General features: G+C 36.9%; 1 protein-coding gene and 1 long non-coding RNA gene across 5 annotated transcripts in view; one reads left to right on the top strand and one right to left on the bottom strand.

Moving 5' to 3' along the window:
- Nucleotides 1-1,035, bottom strand: part of Kics2 (KICSTOR subunit 2) — a 26,590-nt gene extending 25,555 nt beyond the window's left edge. For 2 of the 4 annotated variants that reach the window (XM_015483060.2, XM_015483061.2), the window contains exon 1: nt 650-1,035. In XM_015483060.2, coding sequence (XP_015338546.1) covers nt 650-884 — 235 coding nt within the window. In that variant the 5' untranslated portion in view covers nt 885-1,035. Of the gene's footprint in view, nt 1-524 lie in introns of all 4 variants that reach the window. The other 2 variants (XM_048805836.1, XM_048805839.1) reach the window with 2 other exon arrangements.
- A 137-nt stretch (nt 1,036-1,172) lies between these two features.
- Nucleotides 1,173-14,788, top strand: part of LOC125617608 — a 115,389-nt gene continuing 101,773 nt past the window's right edge. The window contains exon 1 of the long non-coding RNA XR_007348669.1: nt 1,173-1,397. This is a non-coding gene — a long non-coding RNA (uncharacterized LOC125617608). The remainder of the gene's footprint in view (nt 1,398-14,788) is intronic.

Raw genomic sequence — 14,788 nt, 5'->3', positions numbered from 1 at the left:
TATATATATATATATATATATATATATTTACTACTAAAAAGAGTTGAATCTGCTTTTGCATCTATTTTTGGACATAAGAGCTACATGGAGTGCTAATGCTAAGAGCATTTACCACTTCCCTCCTAAGTCCACTTTCTAGTGTTCGGCGTATTTCTTGCCTTCCCTGCCTAATATCCATCTGTTCTTCATTCATTAAATATGTACTGACTACGAAGACGGTATAGGGCTCCATCCATAACACTCAGGGCCTTACCCTTAATAGGCCAAATAGTGTTCATTAACACAATCTGGTTATATTGCCAAGTTTTGCTTCTCTGCAGTGTCACTAGTTGGAAGAACGAGGACATAGGAGTTCGGTTAACTTCTCATTTATGGCACCTATCCATGCACGAGGCATAATGGTAAACCCATCGGTTTGAGGCACAGCCCTGCTAAGAACATCCTCCCAGTCGGTCTATCTGCGACGCAGGCCGATGGGCGGGGTTTGTGGAAGCCAGGGAAGGAAAGGAACAGTGGGAGGAGACCTGGGAATGCAGAGTTGAGCCTGCCGCTGGGAGCAACAGAGACAGGAAACCCAAGCCACTGCCGAATGGGGAACATACCCCCTTTCCTTCCTCCTCAAGGGGCACGGGGAGCGGGGCGGAGGTACCTAGTTTCTGCCCCAGGTAGGTGAGGCTGTGATAGACCTTCTCGGCCGCAGCCAGGTGCGCCAAGGCCGCCAACAGCGACAGCCAGCTGCCCCCCGCGCTCTTGTTGGCCTCCCGTTCCTTCTCCACATTGTCCTTGGCCTTGTCGTAAGAGAAGATACCCAAGTGAGAGAAGAACGTCTCCAGCACCGCCTGTTCCACGGGGACCGGGGCGGCCAGCGGGATAGACTCCCCCATGCGAGCTGCGCTGCAGCTCGACCCACGTGGCTGCCCTCTCCCTCGCACTTCCGGGTTCTGAGGGAACAAGCATGCGCACAAGCGTGCGTGAGCGTGGCCGCCCCCAGCGGCGGGTTGCAGAGCGCCGAGGTCGCTCCCGGACCTCAGAGAGGATGCATGTGAAAGCCAAGGAAAGGAGGGAGGTAAACCGCCCCTGAGCGCCTTAGGCGCTTCGGCGGAGTTCTGACCGGTCGGGCCTTCTATTATGGAGGGCAGCTAATTCGCTGCTGCGTGGAGCCAACAGCGTTCTGAAGTGAGCTAGAAGCCCCGCCCTGTGAGCCTGCGTCGTGCTGATGACGCCACGCTTACGTGACGTCAGTTCTTGCGTTAACGTCTGGCCCGAACTCAGGGGCGGAGCCGGAAGACTAGAATTGTGCCTGGAACTGTGCTCACGTTTCTAACAGGGCCCTTAGTCAGCGTGTATTGCCTTTAAACCAACACAAGTGAGTGGCTTGCAGATGAGAAGCCTGACAGGTAAAGGTTTCTATCTTGTCCTCGTCGTCTAATTTCCATCCCGTCACACACCGTTGGTTAACTCCGCTTTGTTCTAGTCGTGTAAGTTTTGTGTCGACCAGCGCCCACACAATGCTCCCAGACGTGTCTGTTCGGCTTGCCCATCCTACCTAAACGCCAGGCTTCCTGGAGGAGTTTACAGAATGAAGGACAAATTAATGTAAATTGGTGCACCTTGTCGTTAAGATTAATTGCAAGTTCTCTTGAAGTTTATGGGTGACCATGAACCCGCCTTGTATTTATGCCCACTTCTTTGAAACACTGCCCACTACTCACTTGATTTTTCCTCATTCTTTGCTTGTCCATGCTTAGTTAGTTAGTCATACTGCATTTAATTGCATGTATTTATTTGTCTTTTCTGTAATTACTGAGCTACCTAGAGCAGAGACTAAGTTCACTTAACCGTACAATCCTTACATAACGGACAGCCAGGTGATATTTGTTGAAATAAATGAAAGAACTGTCTCTTTTCGTTTTCCCCCCTTAAACTAGAACTGTTCTGTCATGACTAACTTTTAACCCAAATTCCACTAATTTGAATTTTAATGCACATTTGTTGTGAATTGTGCAACTCTTACCTGCCCTCAAGAATGTCATCGGAGGGGACTGGGGTTATAGCTCAGTGGTAGAGCGCTTGCCTTGCATATGTGAGGCCCTGGGTTCCATCCTCAGCGCCACATAAAAATAAATAAATTAAAATAAAGGTATTGTGTCCATCTACTAAAAAATATTGAAAAAAAGAATGTAATTGGAAAAGATCAATACTATTAACTGTGTTTATAGGGCAAAATGTACCTGATAAAGGCGATTTTCTATTTGGAGAGCAGTGTTATCTTTTTGGAAGAATCTGGGAAGCTTCCTGAAGGAGAATGTGGTGGTTGATGAATGAATAGAAGTTAATAATCAAAGAAAGTGTGGTACTAGCTGCCAAACTAACAGGCAATGGAAGACATTACAGAGCTCATAAGCCTAACCATATATTTTAAGAATTCTTTAGAAAATAAAGGTGGCATCATAAATCAGTGTTTAAAAGAAACCTCATTCAATTAATAGTGAAGGAGACATGATTAACTATATGAAAAAAAAGACTATCGACTTGTTTTCTACAACAAAGAAAATTAAAATGTAACATTTTAAAATACATTTTAAATACATTTAATACATTAAATACATAAAATACATTAAAAATACATTTAAAAATGTATTTTTAAAGCACCATAAACTAGAAAAAATGCAAGTGAATATTTCATGGTGTAGAGATAAAGAAAAGCCTTATAAATGAAAAAATTGGTACAATTTACAAAGGAATTGAATGACTTGACTATATAAAAATTTATAATTTTTACATGTCAAAGAAAACACGATGCCAATATGGGAAAAATTATTTGTAAATATATGTCAAACAGTTTTAATGTGTTAACACATCAAGTAAAGTACTTGTCTAGCATGTTCAATCCCCGGTATTACAAAATCAAACAAAAAGGAAATAAAAATATTAAAATAGAATTGTCATATGACCCAGCAATCCCACTTCTAGATATATATCCAAAGGAAATATCCACACCCTCCTGATTGTTGCAGCCTTATTCACAGTAGTTAAGATATGGAAATGATTTAAATGTACAGACATGGATGAACAGATAAAGAAAATGTCACACGCACACGCACGCACGCACACACACACAATTGGATATTATTCAGCCAGACAAGAGAAAATTTAACTTTTGTGACAAGGATGCACCTAAAGGATACTATGCTACATGAAATAAGCCAGACAAAGAAAGAAAAGTATGTGTGATCTCATTTATATGTGGAATTTTTAAAAGAAATAAAATTGATTTTATTTCCTTTGAATATATACCCAGAAGTGGGATTTCTTACTTTCTAATCAGTAAGAATAAAAGGACATGGATATACAAGTCCCTAAAGGTAATTTAAAATCTTAAAATTATTTTTTTAAATGCTCAACATCACTAGTAATCAAAGAAATGCAGATTAAAATACTATATTCTATTTTTGTCTATCAGATTATCAAAAGAAACATTTTACAGTGATAAGCATGCAGTGATTCTGTTCTTATTTTATACTACAGATGTGAGTATAATTTGGCACAAACTTTCTGGAAAACATTTGGCAGTGCATATCAATAAATGAGAATGTATGTGAGTATCTGAAAGTAAAGCAAAGTAGATGCTTAACAAATATCAGTAATACCTATCATTTTTGTTATTTTTTATTATCAACATCTGACCTTTCATTCAACAGAGCAGTCTACCTTTCTTTATGGGTATGTATATGTACATATATGCATATATAACATATAATATATGTAGTGAATTAACACATCCTTTCAACTCACATAGTTTTGTATGTCTGTGTATGTGTGGTGAGAACACTTAAAATCTATATTCTTAGCAAATTTCAAGTGATTATACGATATAGTATTAGCTGACAATACAGTATTAACTATAGATGACATGATTCACATCAATGAATTTATTCATTAAATGAATCATGATCACTAGAATTTATTCATCTTATAAGTGAAAGTTAGTGCCCTTTGATCAAGATCTTCCCATTTTCCCCTACCCTCCAACTCTGGCAACCATTCTACTCCCTACTTCTGAGTTCAGGTTTTTTAGATCCCACATAAATGAGATCACACATACTTTTCTTTCTGTATCTGGCTTATTTCATGTAGCTTAATATCCTTTAGGTGCATCCTTGTCACAAATGTAAGATTTCCTCTTTTGTCTGGCTGAATAGTATCCAATTTTGTGTGTCTGTATGTGTGTGTATCACATTTTCTTTCCCTGTTCATCCATGTATATACACTTACATCATTTCCATATGTTAACTGTTGTGAATAAGGCTGCAACAATGTGGGTGTGGATATCTTTTCAAGATACTGATTGTATTTCCTTTGGGATTGCTGGGTCATATGACAATTCTATTTTGGTATTTTATTTCCCTTTTGTTTATTTTTGTAGTACCGGGGATTAAACTCAGGGCCTTGCACATGCGAGGCAGGTACTTTTCCACAGAACTAGGTGGTTCTTGTTTGTTTGTTTGATTGGTTGTTTGGTTGGTTTTTTGAGACAGGTTCTCACTACTGAGTTGCCCAGGCTTTTTAAACTTTTGATTTTACTGCCTTAGCCTCCCGAGTAGCTGGGACTATAGGTGTATACCACCACCTTGTCTTTTCACTTTAAACATTTTTGAGGAACCGCCATTCAGTTCATTCCTGTTCATTCCCACCAACAGTACACAGAGTTCCTTTTTCTCCATACCCTCAACACTTGTTATGTCTTATGTTTTTGATAGTACTCATTCCGACAGATGTGGAATAATAGCTCAGATTTTTACTTTTCTGATGATCAGTAATGTTTAGTATGTTTTCATATATATGTTGTCCCTTTGTATGTTTTCTTTGGAGAAATATCTGCTTAGGTCCTTTGCTCATTTTTTAATCAGGTTATTTATATTTTTGCTATTAAGTTGTATAAATTCCTTATATGTTTTGGATATTAACCCATTATCAGATAATGTGGCTTGCAAATATTTTCTCCCATGCTATGGGTTGCATTTTCATTTTGTTGATTGGTTCCTTTGCTATGCAATTCTTCCTTTCTAACTTGATTATTATTTATTTTTCTTGCTTTCCTGAGTTTCATATATCCTCACTTATTTATTCTTGCCTTTGTTGCCTGTGCTTTTGGTTTCATATTCAGAAAAATTGTTGGCAAGACCAAAGTAAAGGAGCGGAGCTTTTTCTCTGTGTTATTTTCTATGAGTTTAATGATTTCAGGTCTTAATAATATTTTTAACGCATTTCCAGTTAATTTTTTTGTGTTATATAAGGGTATATTTTCACTTCTTTGATGTAGATATTCAGTTTTTAAAATATTATTCATTTATTGAAGAGATTTCCTCTTCCCCATTGTATATTTTTGTGCCCTTGGCAAAGAATAACCTGTATTTGGGGGTTTATTTCAGGACTTTTTATTCTGTTTCATTGGTCCATATATGTGCTTTTTGACAGTACCATACTATTTTTTAAAATTTTTTATCAGTGTGTTATAATTACACATAACAGTGGGATATGTTGTTAGATATTTGTACATTCACACAACATAATTTAGTCAATTTCATTCCTCAATATCTCCCACTATACTATTTTGATTAATATAGCTTTGTAGTATAATTTGAAATCAAGAAGTACATTGACTCTACCTTTGTTCTTCTTTCTCAAGATTGCTTTGGTTTGGTTTGATTTCAGGTATTTTGTGGTTCCATACAAAATTTAGGATTGTTTTTCCATTTCTGTGGAAAAGTGCTATTACAATTTTGATGGTGCTTACAATCAATCTGGAGATTGCTTTATGTAGTATATATGTTTTAACTATTCATTCTTGCAATCCACAAACATGGAAAATCTTTCCATTTATTGGTGTTTTATTCGGTTTTTTTTATCTGTGTCATAGTTTTTAATTTACAGATCTTTCACCCTCTTGGGGAAATTTTTTCCTAAGTATTTTATTTTTATTTTTGATGGTATTATAAGTGAGACTGTTTTCTTAATTTCTTATTCAGATACTTTGTTATTAGTGTATAGAATCACAACCAATTTTTGTATGTTGATTTTGAATCTTGCAGTTTTCCTGAATTAATTAGTTCTAACAGTTTCTTGGTAAGCCAGGGTTTTCATTGTATGTGTCATTTTTATAGACAATTTAAATTCTTCCTTTCTGACTTGATTATTGTTTCTTTTTCTTGCCTAATTGCTCTGGTACATTCCTTCCAAACCTAATTTATTTAGAATTTTTTAATCATGAAAGGATATTGAACTTTGTCAAATACTTTTTCCACATCGGTTGAATTGCTTATATGATTTTTATCCTTAGTTCTATCAGTGTGATATAATATAATTTGTGTATATTGAGTTGTCTTTTTATTTCAGGGATCCCACTTGATCATGGTGTATGATCCTTTTAATGTGGTGTTGAACTAGCTTTGCTAGTATTTTGTTAAAAACTGTTGCATCTATATTCATTAAGGATATTGGTTTGTAATTTTCTTTTTTTATAGTATCCTTGTCTTACTTTGTTGTACCTCATAATGTAAGTTTGAAAGTATTCCCTCCTCTTTTGTTTTTTAGAAGAGTTTGAGAAGGATTTGTATTATTCTTTAAATGCTGGGTAGAATTCACTTGTAAAACCACTTGGTCCTGGGATCGTTCTTTGCTGGGAAGTTTTTGATTACTACTTCCACCTCTTTATTCACTCCTGGTATGTTCACAGTTTCTATTTCTTCATGATTCAGTCTTGGGAGGCCATATGTTTCTAGGAATTAGAATAATATCTTGTATTTAATGGATGTTCATTAAATATTTGGCTGATTCTTTGTTTTGTGAGAATGTTATAATAAAAGAGATAGAGTTAATGATACATCAAGCTGTTAAAACATTAACATTATAATGAAAGAGGTTATTTTGATATTTTGCATAGCAGCAGTAAATATTTGTTATTGATGATGTGTTAGGTATATATTGTCATATTAAAAGTAACCCCCAAAACTTAGTGACTTAAGACAGTAAAAATGATTTACTGTTTCTCACAATTTCACTGAGTCAGGAATTCATGAGTGCCTCAGGCAGTTCTGTCTCTCTTAAAAGGTTGCAATTAGATGTTGGTAGTCATTTGAAGGCTCTAGAGAAGTACTTCCAAGGTGACTAACTCTCACATGTTTGGTGAGTTGGCACAGACTGTTGGCCACATGGGCTTCTCCATAGGGCTGCTTGAGTGTCTTCACAGCATGGCAACTGGCTTATCCTGGAGTAAGTGATTAATATAGAAGACCGAAGTAGAAGCTGCACTGCCTTTTATGACTTGGCCTTGGAATTCGCATATCATCTCTCCTATATTTGGGGCCAGGCTTAACTGAATTTAAACAGGAGACAGTTAAAGGTCATGAATGCTAGGAAGCCAGGATCATTGGAGGCTGTCCTAAAGACTGGCTACTGCAGATGATAGAATTTCCAACACAGAAAATTATCTATCATCTTAAAAATAGCTAAGGATAGAAAACTTTAATTTTTCCTTCAATGGCATTTTTAAAATTTATTTATTTTAATTAGGTATATATTGACAGCAGAATACATTTTGATTCATCATACACAATTGCACACAACTTTTCATTTCTCTGATTGTACACGATGTATTCAGTGGGATTTTTTTAATATTTATCTTTTAGTTATAGTTGGACACAATACCTTTATTTTATTTATTTTTTTATGTGGTGCTGAGGATAGAACCCAGGGCCTTGCACGTGCTAGGCGAGCGTTCTACTGCTGAGCCACAACCCCAGCCCTTCAGTGGCATTTTTAAATGTTCTTTCTTGCTGGGCATGGTGGCTTGTCCCTGTAATCACAAGTGTCTGGGGAGGCTGAAGCAGGAGAATCCCAAATTCAAGTCCAGACTCAGCAACTTAGCAAGATCTTTTCTCAAAAAATAAAAGGGACTGGGAATATAACTCGGTAGTAAAGCACTCTTGGGTTCAAACTCCGCACCAAAAAATAAGATAAAATGGTATAGTGTATGCCGGGTTTCTGTTCGCGTGACTAAAAGGCTCAGGGGTCACTCCAGATAAACTGGGCTAACTGGGCTGCGCAAAATAACCACACAAGAGACACAAATATCTTTTTCTTTGGGTCACTGTGACGGCTTCTCTGACCTTAAGGGTCCACAGGAAGAGAGAGAGAGAGTTCATGCGCTGACCCCTTTTATTGAGGAGAAGCTATTCAAATGAGGCAAGGGGTCAGGTTTCAGGGGGCTGAATCTATCTTCATGATGTCCACTGTCAGCAGGTTGACTGACACCTGGGTAGGCCACACCCAAGGGCACAGTAAGAGAAGGGGACACACACAAGGCACTTCCATGAAAGATTCTACCCGAAACAGGACAAGGGGTTATATTACAAAGGACCAGGTGAGCATAGCTTCACCCATGGGGCCGTAGCAAGACACAAAGTTGAAGAAGGGTGGGGAAAGCTCTGCCACATTTCTGTGACTGAGAGCCTCAGCACCCAGCCGGGGAGTGTGACTCAGTCACGTGCAAGGTTGGTCTCCCACAAATGTAGAATAAAATAGAATTTTCATAGTTTTAACTAAAATCTCTTCTGTTAAGTCTAGCTGGTTCTGGTGGTTCTGCTCAATGCCGTTGACTTGATGATTTTTTTTTTTTACAGGTCTTTGAAAATATCCATAGTGACAATACCAGTGACAAAATCATTTTAGTTAACAGCAGTCCATTTTAGGGGCAAAGGGATATTAAGAACAAGGAAAGGTGTTTGTTCTATCATTCATTTGAGAAATAATGGGCCAAGTTTTATTTGTGGTCATTATACACAAAGTAATGTATATAAAAATGATTTTACAATGTAATAATTATGACACTTAATTGCTACTGAAATATTATATTATTTGGGCTCTCTTCTCTTTTCCTAATTTATTTTCTGAACATAATACTTACAGTAATAAAACTGTCACTGCTTTAGCACTTACTATGTGCCGAATGTTTTACATATCACTAATCTTTCTATGAGTCAACGTAAATGTGGTTATAGATGTTCAATATTGGACAGCACAGATATAAAAATTTCCTTCATCATAAAACATTCTTAAGGACAGGATGGAAAAAACAAAGTTATAAAAAAAGAATTTCACAGGTCAGATAAGACAAACCAAAATGAACAATAAAGTCTGTGTATCATTATTTTCAATTCTATCACACTATCATTATTCTTGACAGTATCTACATGTATGTTTTCTTTATAAATCATGTATGTGTGGATATAAATATATTAAGTACTCAATAAATTTAAAATATATTTATTTTGTATTTGTAAATCTAAATACAAAGCAGGGCTGGGGATATAGCTCAGTAGTGTAATGCTTGTCTAGCATGCATAAAACTCTGGGTTCTGTCCCTGGTACCACCAAATTTTTTGTTGTTGTTGTTACCAGGGATTGAACTCAGGGGCACTCAACCACTGAGCAACTCCCCAGCCCTATTTTGTATTTTATTTAAAGACAGGGCCCCACTGAGTTGCTTAGAGCCTTGCCATTGCTGAGGCTGGCTTTGAACTCGAAATTCTCCTGTCTCAGCCTCCCAAGGCACTGGGATTACAGGTGTGCACCAGCATACCTGGTTCAAAAGAAAATTTTTTTAATAAAAAATAGTAATAGATTAATATATTGAGTACATTATAAACTCTATGAATTGTTCTAAATGCTTCATATGAATCAACTTACTTAATTCTTAAGACAATTCTGTGTTATAACAAATTTGGAAAACAACAACAACAAAACACCCTTAATCATTATTAAAACACCCTTATCATTATTGACATTTCTAGGTAGATGCTATGGTGTGCTCCATAGATCCCAATATACAACTGCCAGGAATGTTAGCTGTTGATGGCTCACAGTTGAATTCTTCTCCAAAATTTCCTTCTGTGAAGGAAACTACTTCACTTAAGGTTATATCCTTTCCCTGGGGAAAGCCCAAATCCAATGTCTAGTCATTTTTGGAGGTACAAAGGTTTAGTTCCTCAAATGAGACTATATAAAACATCCTGGTGCTAGGGCATCTTATGAAACCAATTGAAACCTCTGTGGCAACTGCCCTGCAATTCACCCTTCTCTGTCTGCCCAAACTTTTGCTTTTCTTGCAGGTGCTGTTCTTGAATGCATTCTCCAGTAAATCACCTGTGTGCAAATCTCTGCCTTACAATCTGTTTGCTGATCCCAACCAAAGTCAACACTTTGGGGATATAAGTTCCAATTTTACCTTTTTGCATATATGTATTTTAAATTTTAAAATCTAGATTTCTTTTACTCCAAACCACAAATGGGAAATTTTCTTCTTTATGTATTGTTTTGTGAGTTAATTTTTAGTTGAGAATACTTTATAAATAACTTTGCAGGTAAGTTCTAAGTATCTACAGTGGAATTTTCAACAGCCATTTATATGGCACATCATATTAAGTCAATCTTATATTATTGGGTGTTTTGAAATATCCTGGTTTACACTGTGGCAGATCCTGAAACTTGGCAGACAAACACCGTTCCCATCCTTCTTCCCACTTGCCTGCCTCTGGAATAGAAAATGAAATATACTCCAGTATTTAGTATTCATATCCTTCCTATTCTTCTTCTAAGAGGTAAGCTGAAGTTCTCTGAGGCTTGAGTGGGAAGTTCCAGGAAGCCATTTGCCTTCTATATAAAAAGAGACAGCCAAAGCTGGTATCATCTCTTATCTATTTTTTTTCCTTGTTAAGAGGTGTAATGTCTGGAGTTGTAATACCCATCTTTTGACCATGAGAGAAAAATCAAGATTAGATAGTTGGCCTTGACAGGATCCTTGAACATTTAAACCAATGCCAGCAACTGCCTACCTCTGGATTTTTTGTTATGATGAGAATAAGTGATTTTTAGCCTACTTTGTTTAGATTTTATGTTATTTGAAACTTAAATTTCACTATTCCTAACGTTAATTTATAGAAGTAATTCAGCAGTGAGCATCAGTGTACATAAATACTTGAATGGCAACACTTAACATAAAAGTCAGAGAGGGAAAGCATTAGGATTGCACATTTCTAGCATTTCTTCTTGATTTTATGCAGCTTTGTCCTTAACCTTTGTATTTTTTTTTTTTTCCTTGCTATGGGGTCAGAAAAATAGGGCACACAGTCTTCCTAAAATTTTCTATTTCCATAAGCTATGTTGGACAGATTCGATCTGGAGAGGAATAATATTCTGGATAGTGAGGCAATAGATCATTTTTTGGTTTTATTTGTTGTTTGTTTGGTACTGAGGATTGAATATTGAGATGCTTTACCACTGAGTTACATCCCAAGTCCCACTCCCCCCTTTTTTTGAGATAGGGTCTTGCTAAGTTGCTGAGTCTGGCCTTGAACTTGTTATCTTCCTGCCTCAGCCTCCCAAGTCACCGGTGTTACAAGCATGTGCCATCATGCCCAGCTAGCTAATCAATCTTTTTTATGTAAATATTTTTTCTGATTTTTTTTTCTCTTCAGTACTGAAGTCATCCTACTTAGCTTCTCCAATTTTGTACTTCCAAAAAGTCGTAGTGATTGAAAGAGGAAATAAACCTTTTGTAAATCAGAACCTTTCTCTTCAAATAGTATTTTAGCAAATATACAACTTAGCATGTTCATAGCTACTGTGACATAATCAGCAAGGTGTGTGTGTGTGTTTTGAAACAAGTATTGTTCAAACTGGGTTGCATTCTAAACTAAATCATGAGTGAACTCCCTATATATTTGCCTGGGAATCAATAAGGTCTCAGGTTTGGGATGTTTTGGGTTATTTTAGATAAATATAGAGAATCAAAGAATCTGAACTGAACAACCATTTTAATTAAAAAGGAGCAGTGTCAAATTGAAAAACAGATACTGAATTATGTTTGATTTGAGGTTACTAGCAGGCATTTCACGATGCAAAACCTGAATCTAATGAATCCACCTCCATACCCCCATTTATTCACCCAGCCTTGAAGTTGCTGCTAATTCTGCAGCCCCAAAAGTGTTAAATTGGCTGGTTCTGATCCAAAGGAAAGGCATGGGGTGCTTTCAGATATTATATGAAATCAAAGTGTCTATACTTGAATATCCAAGATAGAGGTGTTGCTGGCTCATTCCTACTGATGTCTTTAGGACAGAAGACAGCTACAACAGACCTGGCCAGACTGTAAGTAAGTTGCTCCAAACTAGACTTTCACTCATGAGCACAGATTAAAACTGGACTAGCACAGTCGGTAGAGTGAAAAAGCATCCTAGCCCTGGAGTATAGCTCAGTGGTATATCCCTTACCTAGAATGCATGAGACCATGGATTTGATCCCAGCACCACAAAAAAGAAAGGAGGGAGGGAAACGCAACCTACAAAATGTGAGAAAATATTTGCAAATCATATATCTGGTAAATGATTAATACCAAAATATATTAGGAAATCATCAATTCAACAAAAAATAACCTGAATCCCCCCACCAAAAAATTGGACAAAGGACTTGAATGGATATATCTCCAGAGAAGATATACACGTGAACAAGAATATGAAAAGATGTTCAACATCACTAATCACTTGGGAAATGGAGATCAAAACTACAATGAGATACTTCCTCACATCTATTAAAATAACTACTATTAAAAAACCATAAGTGTTGGCAAAGATGTGGAAAAATTGTAACCTTTGTGCACTATAAATTGGTGCAGCCACTGTGGAAAACAATACAGAGATTCTTCAAGCAGTTAATAATAGAACTACCATATGATCCAGCAATTCCACTTCTGGGTATATAGCCAAAAGAATTGAAAGTGGGACCTTAAAGAGGTACTTGGCACACCTGTGTTCATAAAACTGATATCCATAATACTCAAGTCAGAAGCAACCCACTTGTCCTATCAAGGAATTAATGAGGGGCTGGGGTTGTGGCTCAGCAGTAGAGCAGTCGCCTAGCCCTGGGTGCAATCCTCAGCACAAAAAAAAAATAAGTAAAATAAAGGTATTTTAAAAAGGAATGAATAAAGTGGTATATATGTATAATCATATTCTGTTCAGCGTTTAAAAGGAGGGAAATTCTGTCATATGCTACAGATGTGTGAATCTTGACATAATACTAAATTAAGCCAGTCACAAAAAGGCAAATTGTATATTACTTATATGAGGTATCTTCAGTAGTCAAATTATTTGGTACAGAGTTGAATAGTGGTTGCCAGGGGCTGGAGGGGGGAGAAATGGGGATTTGTTTAATGGGCTTAGTGTTTTCAGTTTTGCAAGATTCAAAAAATTCTGCAGATATGTTTTGTAAAAGTGGATATGTCTTTGTAAAAAAGGTTTTCTAGTTTTCTGACCCCTGAAGACTATGCTATTTATAACACTTTTTGCATCTTTTTATTGTTAGTGTATTAGGTGCAAGAAATAGGAAATACTCAAACCACTTTCAGCAAAAGAGATTTGATACAAGAAATCAGGAGTTTACAAAATTATTGGAAAGTTTAAAGGAATGGTCATTTGACAGGCCTCCAGAAGTGATTCCTAAGACTGCTGGATGGTCTACTTGGGGAGCTGCTACCTCTACAGTAATTAGAATGGCAGGGAATCAGGGGTATCTACTGGACTGTTGAGTTCAAGGACATACCCCTGTAGCAGTGATCCAACTTAAATAAGGAAATCACTGCTGCCCTACAATGATCTCTCAGCGCCCACAGAGTTAGTTGTCAGACACTGACATACTACTACAGAAAAGTCCAATGTGTCCATAATTGAGTTTGCCATCAAAAACAAAACAGATGGCTGCGGCCTGGGATTCACCTTCCAAGTGCATCTAATTGGCAGAAGCAGAACTCTAGCTGAAGGAAATGTGGCTTTCCCCTCTTGTTGCCTCTGCAGTGTAAGAAAGAACACTGGCCTGTAATCTCAGCAACTAGGGAGGCTGAGGCAAAAGGATTGCAGGTTTGAGGCCAACCTCAGCAACTTAGTGAGGCCCTAAGCAACTTAGCAAGACCCTTTCTCAAGATAAAAAAAATTTAAAAGGGGGTTAGAGATGTGGCTCAGTGCTAAGGCACCCCTGGGTTCAATCTGCAGTACCAAAAAAAAAAAAAAAGAAAGAAAACACACTGAAGATTGGCATGGATGCTGAGAGCCAGTTAGTTTATAAGAACCACTACAACTGGTTTGTGGCTTTAGGCTCTTTTCAGGTCTCATCTTTGGCCAACTCCATATCCTTTCATTTGAGAAGCCTTCTCTTACACTCCCTTTTGGATGCCCTTTTGTGAACTTTTATAGCACTAGCTTTATTATGTGTCTATCATTCCATATCATAATTGCCTGGTTTCCTACACTGAACTGGCGCTTTTAAAACAGAAACTCAGATTTATCATTGCTAGGGGCTTAGAGTTTTCAGTTTTATAAGATTAAAAAAAAATTCTGCTTATGTTTTTTTAAACATAGGAATATGCCTTACAACCATACACTTAAACATGATTTGGATGACAAATTTTTGTAGCTTTTTATAATCAGAAATTAAAATTATTTTTAAAATAATTAGATGGGACATCAGAGGTAGGCAGAGGACAACTTTTTGTTTACCTCACTAGGTGATTGGTTGTACTTGTTGAGAATGATAAATAGTTTCTGTATTATAACATCCCAAATAATTTTTCTTCCCTGTGTTCTTTGTTTTATACAATTAGATACTGATATCTGTATCTAGTGAAAGTTTAGTAAATGTTAACTGGCTTCTTTTTTGGCAGGGTAAAGAGAAGTTCTGT

This window comes from Marmota marmota, unplaced genomic scaffold, assembly GCF_001458135.2.
Source record: "Marmota marmota marmota unplaced genomic scaffold, marMar, whole genome shotgun sequence".
Taxonomy (NCBI): Eukaryota; Metazoa; Chordata; class Mammalia; order Rodentia; family Sciuridae; genus Marmota; species Marmota marmota.
The sequence above is the reverse complement of the archived record's forward strand: the minus strand, read 5'-3'. Positions and strand labels throughout refer to the sequence as shown.